Below are 26,712 nucleotides of genomic sequence, written 5' to 3'. Positions count from 1 at the left end.
CCGTGCGACACAATGTGTAGATTAATACCTTAGTTCCCGCAGTCATAAATACTCACCATATAGCCCCTTGATTATGTGTGGAGCTACTGATAATAATGGTGACCTATGGTACTGTTGGATTCCATAAAGTGTGACTGTGTAGAATAGGCAACACACATTCGACCTAGAGCTCGCGACCTATTTTTTTTGTATGACTGAGTGACTATGACAACCACTAATACGCAAGAAAACCTAGATGTAGACGAGCGTATTGCACAAACGGGATGCGATGAAGCGTATGGACGCCTGGATGACTGTCTAGTTCGCAACGATAGGTATGTATGTGAATTTGTATTACTACAGTTAAGATTGGTGGTTTGTATAATGTCCGTGCTATAGGTATAGCACAGTATTCAGTGTTCACAGGGTATGGAGCAAGTGCCAAAACGAACTTCGTGAATTTGGTCGTTGCATGAAGGCTGGTTACCCTGCAAGTAACACAGTGCCAAAGAACACAACACCTAGATAGTTGGTCATTACTATATAAAGGAACAAACGCGATCCAAGGGAGTTGACTTGAATTTGAAAGCCATTAAACGATGGTTCCGGGGAATTAATCTACGATCCCGCACCGGATTCAATAGTAACACAATGGCATATTAGATAATATAGGATAGAATAGTTAATCCATTTACTGGAGCTCGACTACCATCAAGTAGTTTTCATCTAGTTCGGGGTCCTCCTTAAGCTCCTTGAGTACATCCTCCGACGGCCTATCGGCGAACTTCTTGTTGCGTTTAATGATTTTTAGCGTAGCGGGTGACATGAAATCAAACATTGTCTTAGCTGATTCCATGCTAAGGAGAAACTCGCCCTTGTTGACCACATTGTCCTTAGTAAAGTCAATGAAGGACAATTCCTTAAGTGACTCCATCTTGTCCTTAGAAAAGCTCAGGTAGTATTTACTTGCCTCTCCAGGGACCGGTTTAAGCACATAGTCGCCATGAACCTCCCTGCAGACACTCTCCGAAGCCACGGAACGCTTGGAGATCAACGAACTGGCGCCCCTAGCGCCCACAACACCCGATACCGTGCGTTGACCACGCTTTAAAACAGAACGAATGGTATCCATGCTTTAAAGAATATAATACTAGTGATACTATGAATCTAACGATTAATGTGGGTTGGGCGGTTTACACCGATGAAGGACCAGTAGGCCTCTTAGGAGTTGGCTTAGTACCAGAACGGAAGCCATTTTTAAACCTCCTTGGCATAGTCTTCAAGTGACGACACCTGAAAGAAAATGAAACACAGTTGCAAAATGTGTAGTGACGCGTAACATACCTGCCAGTACCAGTAGTCCTCCTACGGGTAGCCTTAAATGACCAGTTGTAACCACGAGTCTTCTTGTCTGGGTATCCTACAAATTAATTTATTTGTCATCTATGATATATAGAATACAGCCAAGTAGTGTTACTGGAGCGTCCGAGGACATAAATTAAAAACCTCCGCCACGGCCACCGTATTAAGAACACTTGGAAACAATTAACTTACCACAAGAAGCACATCTGCGCTTCTGCTGGTGGAAGGCGCGGTTACCGCAGCGACGACAGAGGGTGTGGGTCTTGCCGTTACGTAGACCAAACGATCCCGTACCCTTTCCACATTTACCCATTTTGCCGATTTATATGACGATAATCTTATAAGGTGCAAGTTTGGGTGCCAAGCTTGCTTATAACCGATGTTCTTATCAATGACTCGCTGTCCACCCCATGGTAAGCCAACCTGGGTAGTGAGGCGGAGGGTCACCCATGTAATTCATTCCAGTGACATCAATGCTCAACACATCTCAATATACACATACACCTAGGGTCATACGTTGCTAAATTGCCATTATCAGCCCGAAATACAGGCTCCCTATCTACTATCGGATATGTACATATATTCTTAAACGTTATTCGCGTGTTGCAAGGGCTATACCGTGATTGGCTGCACGACGATCAACGAGCTGTTGTCCCCGTCTTCCTTAACGTTGCGCTTCTTGAGTAAACTGTTCGTAAAGCTGAGCAGGCTCTGTAGGTTGTGATTCTCAGTGTTGCAGTGCTTCACCAAGCCCTGTAGTCGGTCGATCCACTCTTGCTTCAGTAACTTAGCTTCATGCATCTCAAATAGCATGGCGTCCATAAATATGTTGAGGAATGCAACCACGCGCTTGTAGCAGTGCAGTTGCTGCGTGCCAACGGAACCGATATCGTCCAGCATCTGCAGCAGACGCTCGATGATCTCGCCACACATTTCCACAGGTAACTGGTTGCGGATGGCCTTAACTAAACCGTTTTGGTCACCCCTGGTGTGCTCGATGAACACACTCAATAGACTCATGTCTTTCATCACTAAACTTATAGCTTGTGATTCCTACGGCCCATTGTGATCAAATAGATACTACCTACGGGTATGTACACCGACTGCAGACACTCAACAGCACATGATCGCATCTTCTTGCGCATGATGTGATCTACCAACTCAGAGTTTATAGGGATCTTGCCTTGTTGGATGAGCTCACGCAACTCGTCTGTACGAAGGTTGATTCCACCATTGAGTTATACACTAACCTTGGGACTTCTTCAACATGCTCTTGTTGCCAACGAATATCTCCAGAGGACGCTCGCCAAGAGTGAACTGAACAATTACAGCCTTAGTGTCACCGGCACGAATCAACACCGATACCTCACGGTTAGTGGCTGTAACCTAACAAATGTCAAACCACGCACAACAGTACCCACCGATAAGACGCTGCCGTGCTTCTCACCATATGGCATCAACCATTCAGAATGTGCCTCTGTAAATATACCGTCACAGGTCACATGTAATCCAGCTTTCCCCGCCATAAATTGTACGACGTGGTCCTCATCCATTAGACAGAGTACAGCCTCCTTGGAAGGACTAAACTTAAAGTGACGTACCAAAACCATAGCCTTGTGGAGATAATCATACCGTAACACACTGCGGTCACCGTCACACTCAAGCATGAAAGCATTGGAACTACCAATGGCACGAGACATAGAAGCTTTCTTGGCCTGTCGGAAGCACTGGTGTCTGATAAGCGTAGGACGCCCATCATTAATTGCGATTAGTGCGATTTTAACTTCCGAATTATCATGAACATAAGCTAAACAAAACACAAAGTCATCAACAAAAGCAGCAAATATAATGTCAGATTGACATTGACCCTTGTAAGATTCTAGTCTCAAGTCGTGCTCACCAAGTACTACCTGTAGCGCCTTACGATTCCGGCATATCACGACCAGTAGCAATGTAGACTCATCCAACAGGTGTACGTGAATCAAACGTTTCTTGAATTTACGCTCACTCAAAGTCCCGGAAGGATCAATAAGATAGAGACTGTTGCTAGCAGCTAACGCCAAAGTGCGATCAAATCGATAGCCTACCAAACAACGATGCTTTAAATCAACCTTTGACAACAGCTCCAAGTGGTCCTAAACATATGTGTAAATATATAAAGCAATTCCTACGCTAAATGCCAAGTAGCTCTTGCCAGAGCAAAAGAAGTAGCCACTCCCACCATGACCAAGGAAGACAGAGTCCGCAGGAAGCTCACATTCCTTTATATCGTAATCAGATCCCAAATCCTGCGATTCTTGAGCCATCTTAGAAACTAAACAACTGTGATACCGTGACAAGGCGCGCCCCCATGGGAAATGGAACTTATTATAACCAGTGTTACAACCTTCTATAAAAATGATCATACCAATACGATGTTTCACCTGTGGCAAGGTTATAGGACACCTGTGGGAGCAATGGCTGGAACTGCTGAAACAAAATGTCAATGAAGGGTATGTGTCCATACAGTGTGTTAACCAAATAAACAGAGATGCCCTCGATCGCCTTGATCTCACCAGGTACTGCTGTCGTCGTATGATACTCACTCACGTGGACCTAATAGAAAAGCTTTTGGTCTACAACAGTAAGTTACACTCGATATAGAATAACCTCCGTGACAGTCTACGACAAACGCAACCAAGAGCACATATAAAGCTTTAAATACACACTTATCGTAATCAATATTGCTAGTTATATACTATATTAACAAGGCATAACGCGGCATTGCCTTGTGCATAGGTGCTACATATTGTTGCCAACGAATATCAATTAAACCAAATGTTCGTGGTTCGCATGCTTATAATTCACCATAGAATGATGTGAACAATCCGTCAGCCTTGTGGTTGGTTGTTTCCTTCACAGTAAGAGTACCGTTGTTGGAAATGCGAACGTCAGAGTGCATCCACACGGAGTTCTTGGGAGTAATGGAAACAACAGCACGAGCTCCATTGTTAAGACCACGAACACGGACTTCAGGCATCTCGTCAATGGACAAGTCCTTGTAAATAGTCTCCACAGTGCCATTGCTACCAGTGCAATAGACATTAGCAAGAGTGTACTCGGAAGACTGACACCAAGGAATGTAGAAACTCATGGTGTCACTGGCAATACCAATGGCAACCTGAGGTGAACGAACACCACGGAAACTAATGTCAACGTCAACAGGCTTCCTGGGAACCTTGGTTATGGTGGTCAATTCAGTATCACCACTGTAGGAATGGGACCTGTGGTCAAAGTTGTCAACATCAGCAATGTGAACAAACACCTTCTTTGTATTCGATTCGTCGTAATCAATGCGAACAGTGACACGCCTACTTGACATCATCTCCTTGCCACGCATAACGGTGTGGCCACGGTACAGCACATCACCAATACAGTAACCAATGGCATACTCAGGTTTGATGGTGTAATATAAATGATGGTCGTCCTGAGTACGTGATATGGCAGTATGAACAGAAGCAGTAGGAGAAATGTCAATAGCAATAGGTTTTTTGTTGTGACGAACGAAGACAATGGAACCGTTAGCAGGATATGTTAAAAAGGTTTCAACAACAGTAGTACCGTCCTCAGTTACCGACTTCACCAACACAGTTGATAAGAAAAAATCAGATCCGACAAACACCTCACGGTACTTGTAAAACCTATGAGTAGAAACAACGGTCTGGTCAAAAAAGTTTACCTCACCCATAACCTGGCCAAATACATCCTGGCAAACAGAAATCTTCAAAAACTTGCCCTGAGACTCAGTGCAGAAGTATTCAGGAAGATGGCCAACAAACAACTGGTCCAATTGCAAGGTCAAAGGCTCCTTGAACTGCTCAACAAACATACGGTGGTCATTGCCAATAAAGCCCTGGATAAATCTATAACGAGTGTGCAAAACAGTGTCCTCGTTGAAATGAGATATAACGGAAATCTCACCGTTGCGGTACCACAACTCAGTCTTGGTCACACCTTGGTGAGCATGGTGAACAACACGGTCCTTGTACTTCACAGTACCGATCTTCTTGTAACGATCCAAGGTCTCAATGTGGTACTCACCCTCATTCGACTTGGTCACCTTAAAGTTGGGGTCCTTGGTGTTCAAACGAGAAAGCTCAACCTCCACGGGCTTGGAAGTGTATGTCCAAACACCCTCATCATTAGTCACATATACGATCTGACTTGATGGATTCTTGTCAGTCGCAGTGTCGATAGTCGTGAAACCGTTCTCAAATGTTACAGTGCGCTCAATGACCACGTAAGGTACGTTCTCAGGGCGTTCCAAAAAGGCCCTGCCAACTAAAACATTGCCTTTGTAACTGACAGCACCAATGGTGTACTTAAGGTTGTGTGGAGCACGAACTGAATACTGCTTGGCATCACCGTCCTGAACTACACGAATCATGTCATCAATGCGCTCATCAGTAAGCTCAATGTTGATGCCAACGGGCTTGTATGGTAAAAATGGCTTGCCACCTTCGGAGCGGTATATCAATGTTTCAAAGTTGCCATCAACACGCTTAGAGTAGATAGCAAGGTAACGATCCTTTTCCAGAAAACGCAACTTAACATCGAGACACTGAGACTTAACACCCATATAAATCACACCATTGTTGTCAACAACGTCAACAATCCTGTTACTTGGGTTGCTGCAACCGTCAAAGAATACACAATTCTCACCACATGATACCACTATGTCAGCGTACTTCTGTTCATAGTTAGAACTCAAGTCCAAAAATGCAGATCCCTTGTCAATGATCCTGTAAGGACAGTCATCCCAGGCCACAGGTAAAAATGAATTCTTGAATGCACGACCAACAACAGGGATAGTTGTGATCTCCCATGTATTGTTGCTACGCTGCGCGTACCTGGTGAAAATATAATCATCACTTTCAAGAAGCACACGGTCACCACATTTTATGGCACCAATGCGCTTAAATGCAGGAGCATGGTAAATCTCAGCATTGGCAGAGGTACCGGGCAGTTTAGGAGTCTCCTTCACAAAATCGTCAAAGTCGCTGGCGCAAATGTCCATATCAAACAATGTGTACGTCACAGTCTCGTAATTACGCGTCTCGTTCATCACAAAACGTTGCCTAATGGGCAACTTGTGAAGACGAGTCTCTATGTCAATGATCTCAATGCATCCAGTATCGTCAACAAAAGGTTTTACAGTGCCAGTCCATGGGTCAGTGTTCTTATAGCGATGGACACTCACAGTGCGAGATGTAATACCATTAGAAGGGTAATCGGATATCAATACGCCATTATTCAAAACGTTACCAATACAGAAGTCGTTAGTTGGAACAATGGTGAAACTGTCATCAGAATCCTTGCGACGCATGTAGTTAGTACCCTTCTCAACCGATATATCAACATCTATCATCTTGATAGCAACAGAAAATACGCCCATTAAGGCCTGTGCGGCAATTGCCGCAACGAACACAGTGTTCTTCATAGTAACCTAAATCGATTTTACTTAGCGCTACTAGTAACCATCATGTAAATTTTACAGGGCTATTGCCAAGAGTTTCCTCGGCCAATATAAATATTCAAGGACACGGTTTTTCGTAACCAGAAAACACCTCAGAGTAATACTCAGTATGACTCAGCATGCGGCGCCAAACCTCGACCGCTCGCCTGCTAAATATAAAAAATAACACACATTAAATACCCCCCCGAACAACGCACGTGATCTATGCAAGTCAACAGCCGAGAACCGACGATATTAGTGACATCACCTCCCACCATGTGCAAACCCCAGGCAGCACGGAACAAAGCCTCGCCCTGCCAATTTTTGATCTTAAAATCTACAAAATACTTACCGAACAGTCCAAAGATAAATTGGAACATATACCCTCGTAAAAAGACATGTCACCCATACCGTGACGCGCAAATGCTAAAGAAGCTGTCCCAAGCTCTAGAATCACATTTACACACCACGAAATAATACAAACCAATGTCATTCAAAGATGATATGCCGTCATTGAATTTGGGGGACATGTAACCAGCTAAAGAAGAGTCCAAACAGTGTGCACGACTAAGGTGCCACAGCAATGCAGTGATGTCACCAGCTACAATCAACTTATACACAAAAGAATTGTACCCACCGTGCATACTCCAAAGCACATTTGGAATGTGATTTGATAAATTACGGAATAACTCTTCCTGAGTCCTACACTTTAAGCGAGATGAAAAGATATGGACGGCATCGATCAAAGAAGCCTTGTCAAGCTGCGATATAATAGGGCGTATCACAGGAGCAGCAGCAACGTATACGCCTGGAAAATGTATCAATAGTAACAAAGCTTACCAGTATCCTTGTTAGCAGAGTGAAATGCCCTCAAAATGTGAACCGTGTCATTAGCAGACAATATAGACATTGAAGATTTAAATCGCTTGCTGAATACAGTCCAAAAGGCATTAGACTTTGAACAAGCAGGTGATTCACTAGATTGGGACTCAGTGTCAACCAGTGCTGCTTTACCTGAATAACCACCCACTGCACGTAAAACCTCGTCAGCAGCCTTACGTAGGGTCTTAGCGTCACCCATACAAAGCACACTGCCAAAATTGTGGTTTATACGCCTTAATCGGAATCTAATGTGCCTGGCGGGACCGTCCTGAGTCAATACAGATAACTCCTTGCAACTGGCATGCCCAGGACCCCGAAGTGGTACACTAACACGAATCATTATATCCAATGGTTATTACTTAAACATCATATACCTAGCATTAGAAATATGATGCACCGCATTAATATAACAATACAGATCGCCAGTATATTAACCTTGACCTTGAAATCACAGAAAATGGTACTCCAGTAACAGCAATGGATTCCAATGGGTAAATGCCTAATAAACTGAAATCAGTTCTATATTAGATTGTATATAATTAGTTCTAAACAATACCTCCGCAAATAGTCCAACAGCGGATTGCCACGGTTACGCTGAGCAAACAGATACAGACGATATAGATCTATACCAGCAGGCTCCCTAGACGCCAAATAAAACACATCAGAACCGCGATGGTCGTATAAAGCATATACAACCCTACCAGCACGCTCCAGAGGTAATGAATCAGCGGCCAAGCATTCCTGACTAATACCAAGTGAAGAACGCATACGACGAACTTCAAATGCTGCAAAATATATACACACCTATGTGATAATATACACACCTACCTAATGAACGTAAACGCTGCACATGTGCAGGAAATAAAGCAGGATTCCGCTCACAACGAAGCAACGCACTACTGAGTAAACGAACTTCAGTTACAATAGAGCTGCTAGACACAGATTGTGGCATAGCAGTATATATAGGCTATGTTACTATACACTAGGCCCGTATTCCATTAAATAACACATCACGCAATAATGTGCGGCATGCCGATTTATACTGGAGTATAAGCAAGTCACATATATAATGGAATCCGACGATAAACCTGTGCTAATAGCACAAGGAGCAGAAGCGGTAAGTGATACGTACCGAATAAATCACTTGGCAGAGAGTATCAAGCATAAATTACATGGGCAAAAAGGCTGTACTGAAAACAAGACTACCCAAAAAATATCGCCATACAGAACTTGATAATATACTTACAAATAGAAGAATAGTCGCAGAATGCAGGGCAGTAGCACGATTAAGAAGACATGGCGTATATGTGCCTCTCATATACCTTGTAGATATTAATCACAGACATATCGTATATGAATACATAAAAGGGGAAACTGTACTACAAGTGCTCAAAGGCAATGATGAAGAACTGAAAAACGATGTGCTACGAAAAGTAGGCATAATACTAGCCAAAATGCATGAAGTTAACGTAGTACACGGGGATCTTACTACACGAAACATGCTAAGAACGGAAGACGGTGATATATGTATTATCGATTTTGGACTGAGTTACGTGTCAACACTAGAAGAGGTATGTTAAATCAACTAATCACTAATCTACCCAGGATAAAGGAGTTGACCTATACGTCCTAGAACGCTGTTGCACTGAAAAGGAGGTAAGATATCTTAACAATTAACATATTAACAACAGTTTGATATACTGATCAACTCCTACAAACAATATAGCAAAGCGTCTCTACAAAACGTAAATAAACTAGCAGAAGTAAGACTGCGAGGACGCAAACGAGATATAACAGGATAAAAAAGATTAAACTGTGTTCAATGGCTTAATATCACGCTTTTGCACTATCTTCGCAATGTCGTCAGCCATTTCTTTAGCATTCACATTCTTGCTGTAAAATTCTATAAACTCCCCGTTCTCGTCCAGTAAATAGTGAATTATAGAATGGTCAATCAAATAATCCTGGTCAGTAGCAGTTATACCCTGGTTGTAATATACACGGAACTTCTTAGAAACGTCCTTGATTTGATCCTAAAAGGAAATGACATAAACCAAAATTAACCCACATCAGTTCCAGTAAGAGCAACCAAGCGGGGATGGTATGCCTTGGCATACACAGCCAACTTAGAAACAGTGTCACGTTTGGGATCGACTATTAAATATATAAATACCTAGAATTATCATACCAGTAATAAAAAGCGGCTGTAACACCGGACCGAAGCGCTTGTCTATAAAATATAATAAACAAAATAAAAATCATACCCAAAATGTCAATAACTGCGCGCTGTTTATCCATTTCAACAGGACAGACGTCCGGACAATTCGCAAAACCTGTAGAATGTTAACAATGTAAAAAGAAGCCAACATAACGCAGCGTTACCTACCAAAATATATCAATACCAAACGACCCTTAAAGTCAGAAAGCGATCGTTCCTTCCCATGCTGATCAACTAAAGTAAAAGGACCACCTAATTGAGGCTTGCCATAACGCTCTTCATCGACGAAAGCTAGTATACAATAAGGAATCACCTAACAGGACACCAACCACGTTGCTGCTTACGACGAGATTCAATGAAAGTATAAACACCCGCAGCAACACCACCGCAAACAAGCAATGAACGAACGCTATTCCTCAAAATACTCTGGAAAACGATGTTTTAAGGAATATAAAAGTTACACACCCCCTTCACAGATGGTAAGCTTTTAGAAGAAAAATAACAACGATGCGATAACCCGAAACTACCGGGAATACGACGAAATGTATTTAATAAAAACATTGCTAAATTTGCAAAGTGGCTAGTTTACGTCTATTGAGGCGCCTCCGCAGAAGGCTCCTCAGAAGGGGGCTCAGTGGAAGCAGACTCAGGTTGAGGAGCTTCCATCTCAACATCTTCGGCTTGAGGCTCAGCAGCCTTAGCGGCTGCTGCTGCCGCTGCCTGCTCCTCTTCCTTACGACGTTCACTTTGAACGCGCATACGGCGACAGAATTCGTCAATGTCAGACATTATCTTGCGCAACTCAGAATGTAACTGAGGCATCGTGAATAGAGGCTCCTCGTAACGAGAAATCTGCTTTTCATCCTCTACCTGTTGACGGACATTCTTCTCAAAAGCAAGAATACGGTTGGCAAATTCAAGACGCTCGCTTTCCGCAGCGCCGTACCATAATGGAGAGTCCTGGCAACAAAGCTCGTACTTACCACGCAGACCAGCGAAAAATGACTCAAGCTCTTCCTCCTTAGCACGGTGAACATTATAAAGACGCTCTATTGGCGCCCAGTGAGATTGAACAGTGCTAAGGGACTCCTTCAAAGTATCCAAACTAGCCTCATAGTTGTCATAGAACCAATCACTCCACTTGTTCAGCTCCTGGTCTAATGCACCAACCTTGTCTGGTGATACAAATTCACGGTGAGAACCCTGAATCCGCTCCTTCAACTGGTATATCAATGTCTCAAAGTCATTCAAAGTGTGCAGCCGCTCGTTCTCAATAGAGTCTTGAGCAGCGGCGTCAGACTCAAATTGAGTATAAGAAGCAACATCGAATAAAGAGTTCTTCTGTAACACCCTGGACTCATGACCCTCCACACCAGTAAATCCAAAAATGCCATTTTCATCGAAAGCAGCTGATATAGTTATAACACCCTCAGCCTCAGTGGGAGATGACTGCTTAACAATCTCAATTGCCTCAAGAAAATGTGGATCCTGAGGATCGCGAGGGTTGCCAAGAGATGCAACAACAACTGCAGGAACAGTAACGTTCAACTTGGCAGTAATAGGAGTGGCCTTGGAACTGTTAGACCCCAATACCTCAACAATTTCGGCTGAAGCCAGTTGGGATATATCACCTCCAGGAATGTAAGCCAACGTTAAAGGACGAGATATACGCTCAACAACAGTGTACTTACGAACACGGTAACTAATGCTACGCATAGCAGCATCCAAAACACAACCACGAGCTATGCACTCGTCGGAATTCAATGTACGAGATAGCTGAGAACCAAAGACAGAACTGATGGCCTGCTGAACACAAGGTACACGAGTTACACCACCAGCAATCTCAACGCAACTAATCTCCTCAACAGTCTTGCCACAAAGATTGACGCAGTCCATCAACATTTCGGTAAGATTTGGTAAAAACTCCTCCTTACATAAAGATTCAAACTCCTCACGAGTTATGCTACCATTGAGGTCATTGTCCTCCATCAAACATTCAGCAGAATAACCAGTCTCCATGTTAGCAGATAAAACGCGCTTTGTCTTCACCGCAACAGCCTCCAGCTTCATACGAACCTTGCGACTCTCCAACGGGTTGCAACCGTACTTCTCAAAACTCTTGGCCATGTGGTTCATCAGAATACGGTCCAAGTTGCGACCACCCAAATCACGACGAGATACATGAGAAAGAATCTCCACACGACTCTGATAAAAATCACAAACAGCAGCAGAAGCATGAGAATGGCCAATCATAACTAAAGCGACAGTAGTAGGCTTGTCATCCGAAAGCTGCTTAACACGGTATACACCATAGTCAAGAGCCATAGCAGTGCACTCGTCAATCACATTCAAACAAGTTAAACCAGCTGCAGTAGCAGCAATCTTAACAGCCTCTTTCTGCATCTCTGTGTACCAACCAGGACACGATATCACAACCTGCTTACACAAACCCTTGGTGTACTTCTCAGCCATGCTATTCAAAAAACCAAGGTAACCTGAAAGAACCTTCATAACATCATAAGGCTCAGGTGACATCGCACAATTGTAACCAACAAATCCATTAGGACACAGTGATAAACCATTGGTACTAAAGAAATCATCCAACTCATCAATGTCAAGTTCGGAATTGGTACCAATTGTACGACCAAGTAAACTCATCATGCTTCGACAAGAATTACGATAATTCGAAATCATCTGAGGAGTAGCCTGATCACCAAAAAGACGACGCTTCTGTGTAAAACTGGCACAAACCGGAGTGTAACGCTGAGAAACCTCATTCAAGACAACGTCAATGCTACCCTTCGCTATGGTAGCGACAGTAGCATTCGCGTCTCCGATGTCTATACCCAAAACCGGCATCTTCTGTAAAACTGTTTGTGACTACGGCAAAAGCCAACTATGAGATCATTTACACCTTAGCGGCGAACAATACAAACAGCAGAGCGGCAAAAGTAGCCGCAGATACCTCAAAAATAATGTGCACAGAGGTTATGAAAATACGTTTTAATGTGTAAATGTTGTTTATGAAGCACGGTACAATCGCAAACGAAGGGAACAGTGGGGGTGGACACTTAACATTTTTACAAAAAGTGACAGTTAAAACACTGCACAATAACAGATACTATAAATCAGTTATACATATAGAGAATTATTATGGTATCTGATGTCACCAAAAACATACAATGCTACACACAAATCGCATTCATACAAACAAAGAAAAATTGTACACAGATTGTATTGTGACAAAGATATAGTGAGATTCCTTATACTTCTAAAATGAACATGTGATTTAATTAATATAGCCAAGGTCTACTCTTGTAGGCACATGTATAACTACGGTACAATGCACATGAACACCGAAGTAAGGTACACTGATGATTCCATAACTTTCCTACACATTTGATCAAAAATAACATCAGCATAAAACATGTAACAATTAAACATAATTGTAGTGCATCTGTCTATGGCACATAAACAATCATCAGCCCGTTGGTTGTAATATAGGTCACAGATAGTATATCAACGTCATGTAACAATTTTACGCATTGACACATAATTTACAGTAGCGTGGTATCATTTTTAAACATTTTTAAAAACTTCAAACCTAAAAAACTAGCATTCTAGGTAACGAAGACAACAATGTCACAGTTAGCGCCGTACAGTCTGTATTGTTTAAACATGAAATAAAAGGCATAGTAGAACAGGAACATAGTAAATAATTATACATAAGCCACTGGGGCGTGTCGCTTTTTCAACGCTGGTCCCTATTTGTCACCTCCCGATACTGTCCTTATTTGTCACCTCTGCAGATATAGGGTTAAACGTGAGGGCACACCGTCACTTATAGTAAAGCAGAAATCAAGCGAACATTGTCCAAATAAATTAAAGCAGTATATTTTTTCAAAATGGCAACAGCACAACAAGAAACCTACGCGTTTAACGCAGATATCTCCCAGTTGTTGAGTAAGTGACCTCACATAAGGCTACTGATGACAGACACGAAATATAGTTGCTCAGAGGCCTAGATTCTTATTATATGTGTTTATAAGGTACATTATATGTGCTTATACACTGAGATTCCATGTCCACTATACATAACATTGCCCAGACAAACAATAAGTGTGTATACCAGGTCATATGTCTATACAGGTCTCATTATCAACGCTTTCTACAGTAATAAAGAAATCTTCCTTCGTGAGCTCATCAGTAACGCCAGCGATGCTTTGGAAAAAATCAGATATGAGGCTATCAAGGACCCAAAGCAGGTCGAGGACTTCCCCGAGTACCAGATCAGCCTATCCGCTGACAAGACCAACAAGACCTTGACCATCGAAGACACTGGTATTGGTATGACCAAAACCGATTTGATCAACAACTTGGGTACCATCGCCAAGTCCGGAACCAAGGCTTTCATGGAAGCCATTCAAGCCGGTGCTGACATGTCTATGATCGGTCAGTTCGGTGTGGGTTTCTACTCAGCCTACCTCGTTGCTGACAAGGTCACCGTCGTATCAAAGAACAACAACGATGACCAGTATGTGTGGGAGTCTAACGCCAGTGGCCACTTCACCGTTACCAAGGACGAGTCTGAAGATCAGCTTAAACGTGGTACACGTCTGATATTGCACCTTAAGGACGACCAGAGTGAGTACCTTGAGGAACGTCGCTTGAAGGAACTCGTCAAAAAGCACAGTGAATTCATCTCCTTCCCCATCAGACTGTCTGTTGAAAAGACTACCGAAACCGAGGTTACCGACGACGAGGCTGAACCCACTGAAGCCGAGTCCAAGCCTGAGGAAAAGATCACTGACGTAACTGAAGAAGAAGAGGAAAAGGAAAAGGAAGCAGAAAAGGATGGAGAAGAAAAGACGGAAAAGAAGAAACGCAAGGTTACCAATGTCACCCGTGAATGGGAAATGCTTAACAAGCAAAAGCCTATTTGGATGAGGTTGCCCACCGAGGTCACCAACGAAGAGTACGCCAGCTTCTACAAGAACCTGTCCAATGATTGGGAAGACCACTTGGCAGTCAAGCACTTCAGTGTAGAAGGACAACTTGAATTCAAGGCCATCCTTTTCGTACCCAAACGTGCACCATTCGACATGTTCGAAAACCGCAAAAAGAAGAACAACATCAAGTTGTACGTACGCCGTGTGTTCATCATGGACGACTGTGATGAGCTGATCCCCGAGTGGCTTGGTTTCGTAAAGGGTGTTGTCGACTCTGAGGACCTTCCTCTTAACATTAGCAGAGAAGTGCTCCAGCAAAACAAGATCCTTAAGGTTATTCGCAAGAACTTGGTAAAGAAATGCCTGGAACTCTTCTCTGAGTTGACTGAGAAGAAGGAGGACTTCAAGAAGTTCTACGAACAGTTCAGCAAGAACCTTAAGTTGGGTATCCACGAGGACAACACTAACAGAAACAAGGTACGTATTTTGCATTCAGTACAAATAGAGTTCCATATCCGGTTGGAGTGCGCTGCCTCAAACGATGATGTATGTTAGTGGTCGCACACAACTGGTATAATATTGCTCATCGTCCTTAAGGATGCCTAACCCGTGTCCGAATCAGCGGTGATACATATTGTATCATTCCTTTGAATCGTAGTGATTTTAACGGGACGCCTTTTTCAATTTTGCGCAATATTCACAATGTTACAGATTTCTGAATTGTTACGTTACGAAACCTCAAAGAGCGGTGACGAGGCCATCAGCTTGAAGGAATACGTCGATCGCATGAAGCCCGAGCAGAAGTACATTTACTACATTACTGGTGAATCTAAGCAGAGTGTTGCCAACTCTCCATTCCTTGAGTGCTTGCGCTCCAGGGGCATTGAGGTCATCTACATGACTGACCCAATTGATGAATACGCTGTTCAGCAGATCAAGGAGTTTGAGGGCAAGAAACTTAAGTGCTGTACTAAGGAAAATCTCGAACTCGAGGACACTGAAGAAGAACGCAAGAACTTCGAGACCTTGGAAAAGGAAATGGAACCTCTATGCCGCCTCATCAAGGAAATTCTTCACGACAAGGTCGAAAAGGTTGTTTGTGGCAAACGTTTTACCGAAAGCCCTTGTGCTTTGGTAACCAGCGAATTCGGATGGTCCGCTAACATGGAACGTATTATGAAGGCCCAGGCACTACGTGACAGCAGCTTTGGTGTAAGTTTCTATGTGCATAATGCGCTAATAATATGATGAATCCAGTGCTATGCACCACTCCAATGGACGGTGTAGTCCATGTGAAGAAAGTGCACATTCCTGTAGTCTGATTCCATGCGCTCATCTAATAAGTAACCGGTTATATGATTTTACAGAGCTTTATGATAAGCAAGAAGACTATGGAACTTAACCCTCACCACAGCATTATGAAGGAACTCAGGCAGCGTGCTGAAACCGACAAGAGCGACAAAACTCTCAAGGATCTGGTATGGCTTTTGTACGATACCGCCATGTTGACCTCCGGTTTCAACTTGGATGACCCTACCCAGTTCGGTGGACGCATCTACCGTATGATCAAATTGGGTCTATCCCTCGACGATGAACCTACTGGTGAAGACGTCGATCTCCCACCATTGGACGAAGTTGTGGTTGACCCTAAGATGGAAGAAGTTGACTAAGCGCGCTTTTACTGTTATGGGTAGCCACTGCATTGCAGCGGCCATCTACAGACGTATGTCACGTAAATAATTTTAGAACGACAATATAATTATATATTTCTCATATCTAGTGTGTGTGATCCATATTATTTCCGTATCTCTGCTTTGTGTGGTGTAAGATTGGTGGGCGTCGAAGCGCCAAGCGTATCATCACTGGCTTAACCGCTACAGTCTTCATTTTTTCTGCACATCAACTTGTTTAGTGGCAAAATGGGGGCTACTATTACAAAGCTGTACAACCGTATCATGTCCAAGCAGGACGTGAGGATCCTCATGGTGGGCCTTGACGCTTCCGGCAAGACCACGATCCTCTACAAGCTGAAACTCGGCGAGGTAGTAACTACGATTCCAACCATTGGATTTAACGTGGAAACGGTGGAGTACAAGAACATCTCTTTCACTGTGTGGGATGTCGGAGGCCAGGACAAGGTATGTTTCCATAGGACCGTCGTGTGTCAATGTGCGAACCTTGCCCAAATATTTAATTGCACTTTCTTCATCTATTTGCAGATTCGCCCCTTGTGGAAACACTACTACACAAACACCCAAGCAGTCATCTTCGTGGTTGACAGCAATGACCGTGCCCGTATTAAAGATGCCCGCGAAGAATTGCACAAAATGATGAACGAAGATGAATTGCGTGATGCATTCCTACTGATCTACGCTAACAAGCAAGATTTGCCTAACGCTATACCCGCAACCGAACTCTCCAATGAGCTAGGTCTTAACCAATTCGGAAACCGCACTTGGTAAGTATGAATATATCACACATAGTTATATAAATCACTTCCAGGTATATCCAGGCCGCTTGTGCCACACAGGGAACAGGTCTCTACGAGGGTATGGACTGGTTGACAAACGCCCTCAAGCACAAGTAGATTGTTGTAGACACTGCATAAAATTCTATGTATTTATCAATATTTATACCGTTGTGTGTATGTGTAAACCTAGCTGATTCCATCATAACTACGCGGAGTTTATTGCCGCAATTACACCTTAAGCTATTTGCCTCAAAGCCACCCGTATTGAGATTACAAAGGGAAATAGAAACTAATTACAATGGATTGGTGCACTATCCGACTCTGGAATATGCTAAGAGGAAGCGTCTATGGGCTCTCCGCTCATCTACGTACCGTCTGATAAGGAATCTCTTCTCACAATGTTTGGACAAATATAATGAGGCCAGGTCGATAGAAGACTTATACTCATCCGTATTGTGGTCTAAGAAAGCTTTGGAGTCAAAATTGTATATATTCAGACGTTCGCCAATAGTGTTTTTGTTGTTGTTTAAGGATGTAAGTAGATGGACAAGGCGTTTGTTCTCCTCAATCCAAAAAAGATGCCACGAATGCACCGATATAGAAAATGCGAAGGTACTGCAGGCTTCACCGAGATTATCTGCGCAATACAAACTTAACTTAACAAAAATACATGCAATCCATGATGTTGTTACTAATTTTGTGAAAACTCTAGGAACAAATAATAAAATTAACTCAATTAGAACATCGCAAAATGTCAAGTCGAAATACTGGAATAGAGTACATCTTATTGCTTATAGATCGGGAATCGCAGTGATGCTTTTCAGTTGGTGTCTAGTCCTTCTTAATCGTATAATTCTACCATATCTGATGAAAGAAGTTCTTGCTTTGTTATGTTTAATGGCACGACGATATGGCATTTGGATACCATCAGACTTTATTACCGTCTCACTTGGTTGATTTGGGAGCTGGCATTCTGACACCATATACACCAAAGTTATATAAATTGCCAAGATTCGTATTGTGCGAACATATATTATCGTTCATTCACGTTTGATGAGTTATTGTGCACTTCTGTGGCTTATATTTAATAATTTTCAAGTGGCATCAACAATTTACAACTATCAGGCAAAATTCACCAATATCTGCTATAGGTAGGCTTCGACAGCCTCACTCTAGGATTGGTGATAAATATAACGGTTAAACGGAATAACGAAAATAAATTGTTTTAAAAAATGCTACTTTAGATTTGCAATAACTCATGCCATTTATATGATTCCAAAATATTGAGCATAAATGATGAGATATAAATATGGCTCACTTGCTTCAGGTATAACACTGTTCATCATATCAATCCAGCCTTAATGTCCCAAATTTCTAGAAAAAATATACACCAAATTTATGTCTCAATTTGTTCATGTAAGAGAGCTCTGACAAGTTCAAGTGAAAAAACAATAAGCACATAAATTTTTAATTTGTCGTTTGACATATCAGCTTATAATATTGTGCATCATGTGCAGGAGTAGTTAATTATAGAACATTCTTTGCACTGCAGCATGAATCTTTTGCAAGACTGTTCTACAGTGATGTCCAGATTTTTATAGCACTAAACTATTATTATACACCAAAAATTTTATTACGTATAAATTATATAATCATAATCAACGAAAAAATACTGCATGGTTTTACAGTTGCCAATATGTTGTATATACATTGTTCTGGATTTAATTATCATGTAATAAATGTTATATGGTATTAAACACGTCTTCTGATATAATACTTCTATACGCAACACGAGTTCGAAAAAGAATGTGAAATTAAAGGATTAAATAGATCGTAAATTATGCAATGGTATTGATTATAGAATCGTATCATAAAAACAACAATTACGTATATAGATTACATCACAAAAGAGACTTTTGTTTTCAGTATGTCTCCAGGAATCGTATTTGCGGCTCTGTCCGTCTGTACCCTGTGCCTTTGTGCACCACCAGAACTGGTTGGTACCAAGAACAACCAAGAAGACCAAATCGATCCTAGCATACCAAAGATAAAAGATAATAATGACACGCCAAGTGCATTGCCAAATGATAGTGCTGTGCTACAAGCCATGATAAATGATGCAGATGACACCATGGGACACCTTACAGCTATCATCACTGTGCTAAACTCATTCAATACACTCTTGGGGTACACAGATGACTCAATAAGCATTAGGCTAATAGAAAGGTTGGGTGAGGTCTATGTCGACCTAGAGGATCCAAAAAGAGAAAAGGCACTATATAGGTTACTCGATGATGCCAAACTGTTGAGTGCTAACGTAACACAGACCATAAACGATGTCGAAGCAATATTAGAACACTATGTAAACGCAAAGAGCAGGAAAGAGTTAAAAAACAAAGAACACATACTGCTACCGATGCTGAGCAAACTACTCAATAAGACCTTGGGTGAAACCATGGACATGTTGATCTCGATGCGAGACAACAGCTTCAAAGCTGAACTCTTGAGGAAAACAGACTTCTCGTTGTTACATGCAGATGAGACAACGGCACTGGTAAATGCGCTGACAAACACATACGGCAAGACTTATGAGGTCGACCCAAAGGACCTTGAACATGACACCCTACACAAAAAAATCAAAGTCATGAATGATGAATTGAATGAACAGTTGCAATGGCTTAACCAGCAGTCAAATGAAATCACGAAGTTTGCTGAGGATCTTTGTCCAATTGATCCTTTATTAATAAATTTTTCATTTTATGAGTTTCTTCAACCTCATTTGCCTGATCAGCGTATGGTTTTTATGTCTTTACACGATTACTTAAATGAAATAACGGCGGTAAATTCTTTTTTTCTTACTATTGAAGATGGTATTTTTGGAATCTCTAGGGTGTTAAATAAAATATTATTTTTGAATTTAATGGATTTCTTTAAGAAAAGTATGATACTTCTTGAATATATCTATAAGCCGATGCGATGGAATACTCAAAGAAGAATAAAGTACTATCTACAATTTGCACAGTTACAAAAAAAATATGTGCCATTTTTTAGCATTATGCAGAAAGATGCTAAAATGAAACTAAGATTTGACAAAGCGATGGGACAGCAACAATCACAAGCAGGTGCAATAGTTTTGCAGGATGCCATACATCGATTTTTGGTGCAATATTATCAATTTGAATGGAAAGAACTGCATCGTTTGGTGGAACATTGTCATTTTAAAATAAACGAAGGCAATATAACGGATGTGGCACTAAGACAACAAATAAATAAAATACAAACCAAAGAGAAGCTTTTGCATGTAACATTCAAGAAATTACAAGATGAATTCGAAGCCATTAATAATACAATTACCCAAGATATTCCAAAGATCGTACATGAAAAGTATTTGCCACCAGAGTTATACCGAATTAAACAAGATGTAGTAGATAAAATGGATAAAGAATTAGGCGCACTTTATATTGACTACGTGATATTAAAAACACTGATACAAGATAGTTATCGCATAAGGAATGCAATCAAAAATGATTTAAACACCAACGAGCTGGAAATTAGTGGCCTATTTGTGTTTTATGAAATGTATATCAAACTGTTAAATGTATCAATCGATGTGGACGATGTTTTAGTGGAATATTCAGCAATAGGCAACAATTTGCAAAAAAGTGTGCCAAAATTGCCAATAATTAGATCCAATGGTTTTCCTGCTCATGCATTGAACTGTTTAAAAGGTATAGATGAAAAATACAATAATGTACTCTCTAGAGTTGCGGATATTGGGCATATATTCAATCGAGAGTATTTAACTGTGTCAAATGTAAATCTGATAAATCAATTTATAGAGCAAATAGGAAGATTCGCCACTGGTTTCAATTCTTACGAATGGAAAAAATCTTTTAACCTGTTTTACATAACCAAACCAGCTATTGAACACATTATTTCAATCAAACTGATGATTCCGCGATTGGCGTCTATTGCTAGAGAATTTGAAAATTTTTTCAAGTCCATAGAAAACAAAATACCTATTCTATTAGGGGAAGTAAAAAAGTGTATAAGCACAATGCCTGCAGTGAAAACGCTACAGTCAACCTCATCTTTACCGGGTGATGCCCCTAAGACAGTGGAAGAAGTGCTACAATCCCTAGCTAATAAGCAAGAAGAATATGCTATTGCCAACGGTTTCAAAGTTAAATTCACAAAAGGCGATATTCAATCTTCATTGGAAAACGAATTAAAAGTTGACAATTTTTTGAGTCAATCAAAAAGGTCGGATTTTATAGAAAGCAAAGAGAAAACGTCCTTTGCAAAAAAATCAAGATATATGACACAACAAATCCGTAGAACTATAGTGTCATTCTTATTATTAATGCTATAAATGCAAATGTATCGGAATAATCATAAAAAACATAATTCATTGGTTTATCTCCATCGTTCACATGTACTTTTTTTACTTTTCATCATAGGTGAGCATCTTTGGTGAGTCTGTCATATATTTAATATTTGTAAAAGAATTATATGAGGTCATCTACAAATAGCTGTAAAATAGTTTAATGAGTATTATATTACTCCATTTTTTGATATCATTAATAATTTAAGCATAAAATACTCTGTATGTAAGGAATTATAAATAGGTCTCCAAACGACGATGAAAATGTTTTTGCAGTGCAGCAAGAATTTTTCGCCCTGAAATTACTTATACTAACCGTATTATCGTCCACTATTCTGATTTATATATAAGCTATTTCTGAAATTTTTGTTGATTTCACGTATGTTGTATTTTATTGTACTTACGAAAACATTTAATAATTTTATTGCTGCTAATGAGCTATAGAGTACACTTTTAGATCATTTCATTTTCTATTGCATCAATAATATCATTAGATAGCTAAATAGTCTTTTGTTGACCGACTTAGATGTTCTGTATACATATAGGAAATATGCACTGATGATCATCCATACATATTTGCTTCTGGTGTTTATTTAAACAATAAGAAACAGTTTTTGAACTTTAATAGAAAAGTATTTAAAATGATACTAATCAAAATGGTTAGAAGCTTTGCAACTGTGGCGTACATGACGTCTATATTTGTGGCAACATGGTTCTGTTTTCAACGTAAATCAAATTATGCTCTAGCAATAATCGAACGTGATGCATCACAAAGAGCGGAAAATGCAACGGCTGAAACCGAAATCACAGTAAGACCATTTTGGGATAGCCCAAACCGCTTAATTCATCTAACAACGGTTCGCACTATTTTGGAATATATAAATGAGACTCTTGGTTATACTGTTAACAATAAGGACTTAGAACTGTTGGATTTGTCTAATGGAATGATGCAATCACTGGTAGCCAGTGGACATGAGGTGGCCGTAAATGCATTAGTACATGATGCTAATGAGGTGACGGAAAGGTGTGAAAGATATCTAAAAGAAGTCAATAAATTGATTAAAATTGCTAAAATTGATGAACATAAGGATGTTAATGTTGCTTTAAAGGACAATATAAATAAAGTGAGCAAAGAATCTCAATCATTCATTCAAGTAACACTTGTAAGAGCTACCAAATTCTTAATGTCAAACCGAGATAATGATCTCAGATTACAAGTGTTGAAAAGGACTAGTCATTTTGTAAGGAAAGAGCAGAAAGTACTCAAAATTATTACCATACTGAGAAAGAGATATAGAAAGAAACCTAAAATCGTAAAGTTGGATCAACAGATGCAAGGCTGGGTTAAAAACTTAAAAGTTTTAAAGCAGACTATAGATGGCGCAAAGGAGTGGATTGAAATACAATGGAACGTATTGCAAAAAATATCTGATGGTTTATGCCCCGCTGATCCGTTGTTGTCGGAATACACGTTCTATAAACATACAGATTACAGAACTCTGGAAGAAGAAGGGCAATTTTACGCTTTTCACAATTATTATAACGAAATGGTACAGTACATGAGGTTCGTTTCCCACTCCATGAAAGTGATTCAGGCCATCTCATTAACATTAGTGGATGAAAATGCCCCTAGTGAATTGTTAAATTTTTATCTTAATGGTATTGCTCTGCTTGAATATATTTTGAAGTATAATCTATGGTCCATGGAGAAAAAAGCAGCTATGAGCAAAGGAATATTGAAATTAACCAGAGAATTTAGTTCTTTTATAAGAGTGGTTGAGAACGGATATAACGCGATGTTGTCAACAAATGAAGGTGTTATAGCGCGAGTAGGTAATTACAATAGGACGTTTCTTGACGACAGTTATTATAGATTTCTTTTCGTTTACTATAAAAATGAATCCAAAAGAATGAAAAGTGCTATGGACAGGTTCTGCGAACCATACAACGGCATAATTGGGTACAACGTAGTCGATAAGCAACATAATGCTCAAAAGTTGATGCATGACCGAGAATCTATATGCCATCGTTATAAAACTATACAGGATGAATATACAGAATATGCAAGCGAATTCCAAAAAACAAAACAAAGGTTCTCACAATTATCCCAGAGGAGTGGTGAAAACGCAAGAATGGAAGGAGAGCACGCAATACGTGATTTAAAGCATTATCTGGAAACATTCGGCGTCAAACACCGTTTCGTTGTAAATGCAACGTTAGAGATATATAGAGATTATATGAAATCCAACGTAAAGATAGATACTCTTGCCATCTACCAAAGTGCAGAAATGCTTAAAGGGGAAACCTTCCAAAATATATATCTTATATATCCCTTAATTGGTAAAACGGTGGAGGCATTTAATTGGTACAAGGTTCGAGTAGAAGAAATATATAAGAGCCTAGATGAAGTCAGAACAATGTACAAACGAGCACAAACACTGGGTGATTGCAGTGATATAGATAAGTTTCACAACAATTTGATGACCCGTACAGAAGAGATGAAGTATTTATTTGATACGTTAAGCGTGCACCCAAAGCTGTCTGCAGCATTACAGCAAATTTCCCAACCCGTTAAAATCTTTGGTCCTTTTTCTCATAAATCTGAATGGGACAGTATTTTCAGTCAAATATATGATAGAAGAAACGACATGCGTGATGTGCTCTTATTAGATTTCTTGTTACCTATATTGCGTGATACTATGGAGTTATACATTGGAATTGCTGAGTCGCCACATAACTGTATTGCTTCATTAAATACAAGCCTAGATAATGCATTTAAACGATTTGTTGGAGGCTTAAGTGGGTCAGGAAATATTAAGAATCTGGATGAGGACAACAGTGTGGTGGCTTCAACCAATTCCAACCACCCGGATTCAAATAGTACAACTAATGGAGACACTGGTCTAGTTATATCAAACCCTATAGATCTCCAAGTTCCAGAATGTAGTGAACCAAATAACGCAAAGAATCTTGAAAAGCAAGCTATGATTGTCGATCATAGCAGTGTTCCTTCCGACCAGCATAGGGAAACAGATATAAACGAAGAAAATCAAATCTTCAATAATGATGATAGAACAACAGGAGAAAGCTTAAATCCTAGACAGCAAGTCAGAGAGTGGGAAATACGGTTTACCAAAGATGGATTCACTGAGGTTGCGCTCTCCATAATCCCTATGCTAGCCTTCACAGGGGCATTGATTTTATGATAGCAAATAGATTGTGCAATATACTGTGTCGTTAAAACAATAATTCTTCTTCTTTGTTTGCATGGTGTCCTTGTAGGTGAATTTTATGTCATTATGTGAAATAGAATATTAGATAGTTACGAATCTTAGGTCTAATAAACGTCGTATGTCCACAACGTAGGCGTTTACTTTCATATTTTTAGTTAGTTTAATTGGTCTTGTTCTACAGTCATATACTACTTACTCTTGGTGAACCTCGATGAATATATTTCACCTGTGGTATTGCCTTTATGATCATAGCGACTGACATATCTTTTGATAACATAGTTTACCTTGATATTTCTATGTATATATTTAGTATACCGTTTAACTGCATTCTTTATATACCGGGAATATTCCTTCGAGAGAGATGCATGGAACTATCGGAGAGAAACAGCAGCGGCATCACCACTACGATAAATGTGTATAAAAGTTCTATATAAAATCAATATAGATGACATCAGAATTGATTTTTGTTTCGAAATTTGTAAGCATAGCACATCGATGAACCACTTGCTATTGCACTCATTTGAATTCATTCACATTAGACGCTGGAATTTTTCAAGATACAAGAAGGATGGATTGTTCCATCATATTAGGTAATACATTTGGCAGTCGTCTGCTTTTTGCGGCCCTCGCATACGTAGGGCTCTGTGCATACGAAAAGGTTGAATGTGCCGCGGTACAGGAAGCCGGGGCTCCGGATGTTGGAATGACACAAAAATCAATATCAAACATTCATTCAATACATCATGAAGAAACTTATCCTTCTAGGTCTGATTTGTCAGAACGGGGTTCCAATCATCTGCGACATACAGAAGTGGAATCATTAGATTTGTCTTTAAACGAAACGTTAGATAAGACTGGTACCAGCAACATAACTCCTAATGTAACAGAAGAAAATGTTGCATTAAAAGAAATAAATTATTCCAGTGCGTTAAGACAGTTGCTTCATTTGATAGGTCAACAGCTGTCGATGAGCGATAAAGCTATTTGGTGTTTAAACTATTTCAGGAGGAACACGTCCAAACAATCTAAAAATAACCTCAGCAATGCACTGCATGATGGCAGAAAAGAAACATTTGCAAATGATATAAAAACGAATAGCATGGAGGATAGTAATATTGTAGAACCTAGTAAGAATCTAGCAAATGGTAAGACCACTGACATGGGTCTAACGAAATCGAATGGAATCAGTAACGTATATTTTTCATGGGTTAAATCTAAAGTAAAATCTGCCAAAGAATGCATATGCGGTAACTATGAAAATCCGGCAAATCCTAAACCCAGCATAAAACAACGGTTTTGTAACCTGAGTAGATCTATGGTGAAAACAGCAGGGAGGAAGATCGTTGACGCTGTGAATGCAACAGGTAATATTCTAGGTATAAATGATGAATTAGATTTGCGAATCCGAAACATATTCCAGGGTTTATTCTACCTTCCCCAGCAAGAAGATTGTATACAGAAGGATGATGATGTGGTATTCGATGAATATTGCTTTGAAGATAAAATAAAAAGGCTGAATCAATTCTACAGTCATGAAGCTAGCTCAATCCAACACGATCCAAGGAGGGCCGCATTTTATGCCCCAATTACAAAACCAATTGACACCGACGAGCCTAACTCCCCCTTCAAAATAGTGCAATGCTCCAAAGCCGCACATTATCTAGTTACAGCTGGCTTCAGTAGCGTATCACTTTGTACTTACATAGTGATTCTTACGCTATTAATCGTATAAGTGCCAGTG

At 40.4% G+C, this 26,712-nt stretch overlaps 17 protein-coding genes across 17 annotated transcripts; 9 read left to right on the top strand and 8 right to left on the bottom strand.

Moving 5' to 3' along the window:
• Positions 1-40: 40 nt before the first annotated feature.
• Positions 41-590, top strand: BBOV_III004325 (uncharacterized protein). Its single transcript, XM_051767439.1, has 2 exons — positions 41-314; positions 406-590. Exons 1-2 carry the CDS (start codon positions 205-207, stop codon positions 506-508), a joined length of 213 nt encoding a protein of 70 aa, XP_051623754.1. The 5' UTR covers positions 41-204; the 3' UTR covers positions 509-590.
• Positions 531-1,115, bottom strand: BBOV_III004320 (uncharacterized protein). Its single transcript, XM_001611513.1, has one exon. It carries the CDS (start codon positions 1,109-1,111, stop codon positions 671-673), a length of 441 nt encoding a protein of 146 aa, XP_001611563.1. The 5' UTR covers positions 1,112-1,115; the 3' UTR covers positions 531-670.
• Positions 1,116-1,134: 19 nt separating this feature from the next.
• BBOV_III004310 (putative 60S ribosomal protein L37e) lies at positions 1,135-1,720 on the bottom strand. The gene is made up of 3 exons (XM_001611512.1): positions 1,534-1,720; positions 1,324-1,399; positions 1,135-1,272 (listed from the first exon to the last, which is right to left on the bottom strand). The coding sequence occupies exons 1-3, from the start codon at positions 1,652-1,654 to the stop codon at positions 1,173-1,175; spliced, it is 297 nt and encodes a 98-aa protein (XP_001611562.1). The 5' UTR covers positions 1,655-1,720; the 3' UTR covers positions 1,135-1,172.
• A 218-nt stretch (positions 1,721-1,938) lies between these two features.
• On the bottom strand, positions 1,939-3,652 carry BBOV_III004300 (uncharacterized protein). Its single transcript, XM_001611511.2, has 5 exons — positions 3,513-3,652; positions 2,763-3,476; positions 2,592-2,727; positions 2,430-2,551; positions 1,939-2,394 (listed from the first exon to the last, which is right to left on the bottom strand). The coding sequence occupies exons 1-5, from the start codon at positions 3,645-3,647 to the stop codon at positions 1,954-1,956; spliced, it is 1,548 nt and encodes a 515-aa protein (XP_001611561.1). The 5' UTR covers positions 3,648-3,652; the 3' UTR covers positions 1,939-1,953.
• Positions 3,653-3,723: 71 nt separating this feature from the next.
• BBOV_III004290 (RNA_pol_N superfamily protein) lies at positions 3,724-4,061 on the top strand. The gene is made up of 3 exons (XM_001611510.2): positions 3,724-3,833; positions 3,870-3,964; positions 4,002-4,061. Exons 1-3 carry the CDS (start codon positions 3,739-3,741, stop codon positions 4,031-4,033), a joined length of 222 nt encoding a protein of 73 aa, XP_001611560.1. The 5' UTR covers positions 3,724-3,738; the 3' UTR covers positions 4,034-4,061.
• Positions 4,062-4,161: 100 nt separating this feature from the next.
• BBOV_III004280 (putative integral membrane protein) lies at positions 4,162-6,845 on the bottom strand. The gene has a single exon (XM_001611509.2). It carries the CDS (start codon positions 6,818-6,820, stop codon positions 4,178-4,180), a length of 2,643 nt encoding a protein of 880 aa, XP_001611559.1. The 5' UTR covers positions 6,821-6,845; the 3' UTR covers positions 4,162-4,177.
• A 151-nt stretch (positions 6,846-6,996) lies between these two features.
• BBOV_III004275 (uncharacterized protein) lies at positions 6,997-8,091 on the bottom strand. The gene is made up of 5 exons (XM_051767395.1): positions 7,676-8,091; positions 7,473-7,643; positions 7,320-7,436; positions 7,188-7,282; positions 6,997-7,149 (listed from the first exon to the last, which is right to left on the bottom strand). Exons 1-5 carry the CDS (start codon positions 8,055-8,057, stop codon positions 7,006-7,008), a joined length of 909 nt encoding a protein of 302 aa, XP_051623708.1. The 5' UTR covers positions 8,058-8,091; the 3' UTR covers positions 6,997-7,005.
• Positions 8,082-8,711, bottom strand: BBOV_III004270 (uncharacterized protein). The gene is made up of 3 exons (XM_051767178.1): positions 8,546-8,711; positions 8,274-8,502; positions 8,082-8,236 (listed from the first exon to the last, which is right to left on the bottom strand). The coding sequence occupies exons 1-3, from the start codon at positions 8,667-8,669 to the stop codon at positions 8,119-8,121; spliced, it is 471 nt and encodes a 156-aa protein (XP_051623436.1). The 5' UTR covers positions 8,670-8,711; the 3' UTR covers positions 8,082-8,118.
• A 20-nt stretch (positions 8,712-8,731) lies between these two features.
• BBOV_III004260 (uncharacterized protein) lies at positions 8,732-9,525 on the top strand. Its single transcript, XM_001611508.2, has 4 exons — positions 8,732-8,834; positions 8,869-9,288; positions 9,323-9,373; positions 9,409-9,525. The coding sequence occupies exons 1-4, from the start codon at positions 8,787-8,789 to the stop codon at positions 9,517-9,519; spliced, it is 630 nt and encodes a 209-aa protein (XP_001611558.2). The 5' UTR covers positions 8,732-8,786; the 3' UTR covers positions 9,520-9,525.
• BBOV_III004250 (SCO1/SenC (synthesis of cytochrome oxidase) family protein) lies at positions 9,516-10,516 on the bottom strand. The gene is made up of 7 exons (XM_001611506.2): positions 10,401-10,516; positions 10,265-10,361; positions 10,104-10,226; positions 9,982-10,050; positions 9,906-9,947; positions 9,786-9,871; positions 9,516-9,750 (listed from the first exon to the last, which is right to left on the bottom strand). Exons 1-7 carry the CDS (start codon positions 10,494-10,496, stop codon positions 9,526-9,528), a joined length of 738 nt encoding a protein of 245 aa, XP_001611556.1. The 5' UTR covers positions 10,497-10,516; the 3' UTR covers positions 9,516-9,525.
• Positions 10,517-10,525: 9 nt separating this feature from the next.
• BBOV_III004240 (Hsp70 family protein) lies at positions 10,526-12,960 on the bottom strand. The gene has a single exon (XM_001611505.2). The coding sequence runs from the start codon at positions 12,792-12,794 to the stop codon at positions 10,527-10,529; it is 2,268 nt and encodes a 755-aa protein (XP_001611555.1). The 5' UTR covers positions 12,795-12,960; the 3' UTR covers position 10,526.
• An 846-nt stretch (positions 12,961-13,806) lies between these two features.
• On the top strand, positions 13,807-16,658 carry BBOV_III004230 (putative Heat shock protein 90-3). Its single transcript, XM_001611504.1, has 4 exons — positions 13,807-13,898; positions 14,085-15,361; positions 15,596-16,096; positions 16,252-16,658. The coding sequence occupies exons 1-4, from the start codon at positions 13,841-13,843 to the stop codon at positions 16,552-16,554; spliced, it is 2,139 nt and encodes a 712-aa protein (XP_001611554.1). The 5' UTR covers positions 13,807-13,840; the 3' UTR covers positions 16,555-16,658.
• A 104-nt stretch (positions 16,659-16,762) lies between these two features.
• On the top strand, positions 16,763-17,488 carry BBOV_III004220 (ADP-ribosylation factor family protein). Its single transcript, XM_001611503.2, has 3 exons — positions 16,763-17,022; positions 17,104-17,342; positions 17,387-17,488. Exons 1-3 carry the CDS (start codon positions 16,804-16,806, stop codon positions 17,469-17,471), a joined length of 543 nt encoding a protein of 180 aa, XP_001611553.1. The 5' UTR covers positions 16,763-16,803; the 3' UTR covers positions 17,472-17,488.
• On the top strand, positions 17,484-18,795 carry BBOV_III004210 (putative integral membrane protein). The gene has a single exon (XM_001611502.2). The coding sequence runs from the start codon at positions 17,499-17,501 to the stop codon at positions 18,309-18,311; it is 813 nt and encodes a 270-aa protein (XP_001611552.1). The 5' UTR covers positions 17,484-17,498; the 3' UTR covers positions 18,312-18,795.
• Positions 18,796-19,271: 476 nt separating this feature from the next.
• On the top strand, positions 19,272-21,756 carry BBOV_III004200 (uncharacterized protein). Its single transcript, XM_001611501.2, has one exon. The coding sequence runs from the start codon at positions 19,282-19,284 to the stop codon at positions 21,724-21,726; it is 2,445 nt and encodes an 814-aa protein (XP_001611551.1). The 5' UTR covers positions 19,272-19,281; the 3' UTR covers positions 21,727-21,756.
• Positions 21,757-22,349: 593 nt separating this feature from the next.
• On the top strand, positions 22,350-24,964 carry BBOV_III004190 (uncharacterized protein). The gene has a single exon (XM_001611500.2). The coding sequence runs from the start codon at positions 22,380-22,382 to the stop codon at positions 24,942-24,944; it is 2,565 nt and encodes an 854-aa protein (XP_001611550.1). The 5' UTR covers positions 22,350-22,379; the 3' UTR covers positions 24,945-24,964.
• Positions 24,965-25,529: 565 nt separating this feature from the next.
• BBOV_III004180 (putative integral membrane protein) lies at positions 25,530-26,705 on the top strand. Its single transcript, XM_001611499.2, has one exon. The coding sequence runs from the start codon at positions 25,540-25,542 to the stop codon at positions 26,701-26,703; it is 1,164 nt and encodes a 387-aa protein (XP_001611549.1). The 5' UTR covers positions 25,530-25,539; the 3' UTR covers positions 26,704-26,705.
• Positions 26,706-26,712: the final 7 nt, after the last annotated feature.

The sequence above is a fragment of the Babesia bovis genome, chromosome 3 (genome assembly GCF_000165395.2).
Source record: "Babesia bovis T2Bo chromosome 3, whole genome shotgun sequence".
NCBI lineage: Eukaryota > Apicomplexa > Aconoidasida > Piroplasmida > Babesiidae > Babesia > Babesia bovis.
Note: the sequence above shows the minus strand (reverse complement) of the source record. Positions and strands in the feature narration are given on the sequence as shown.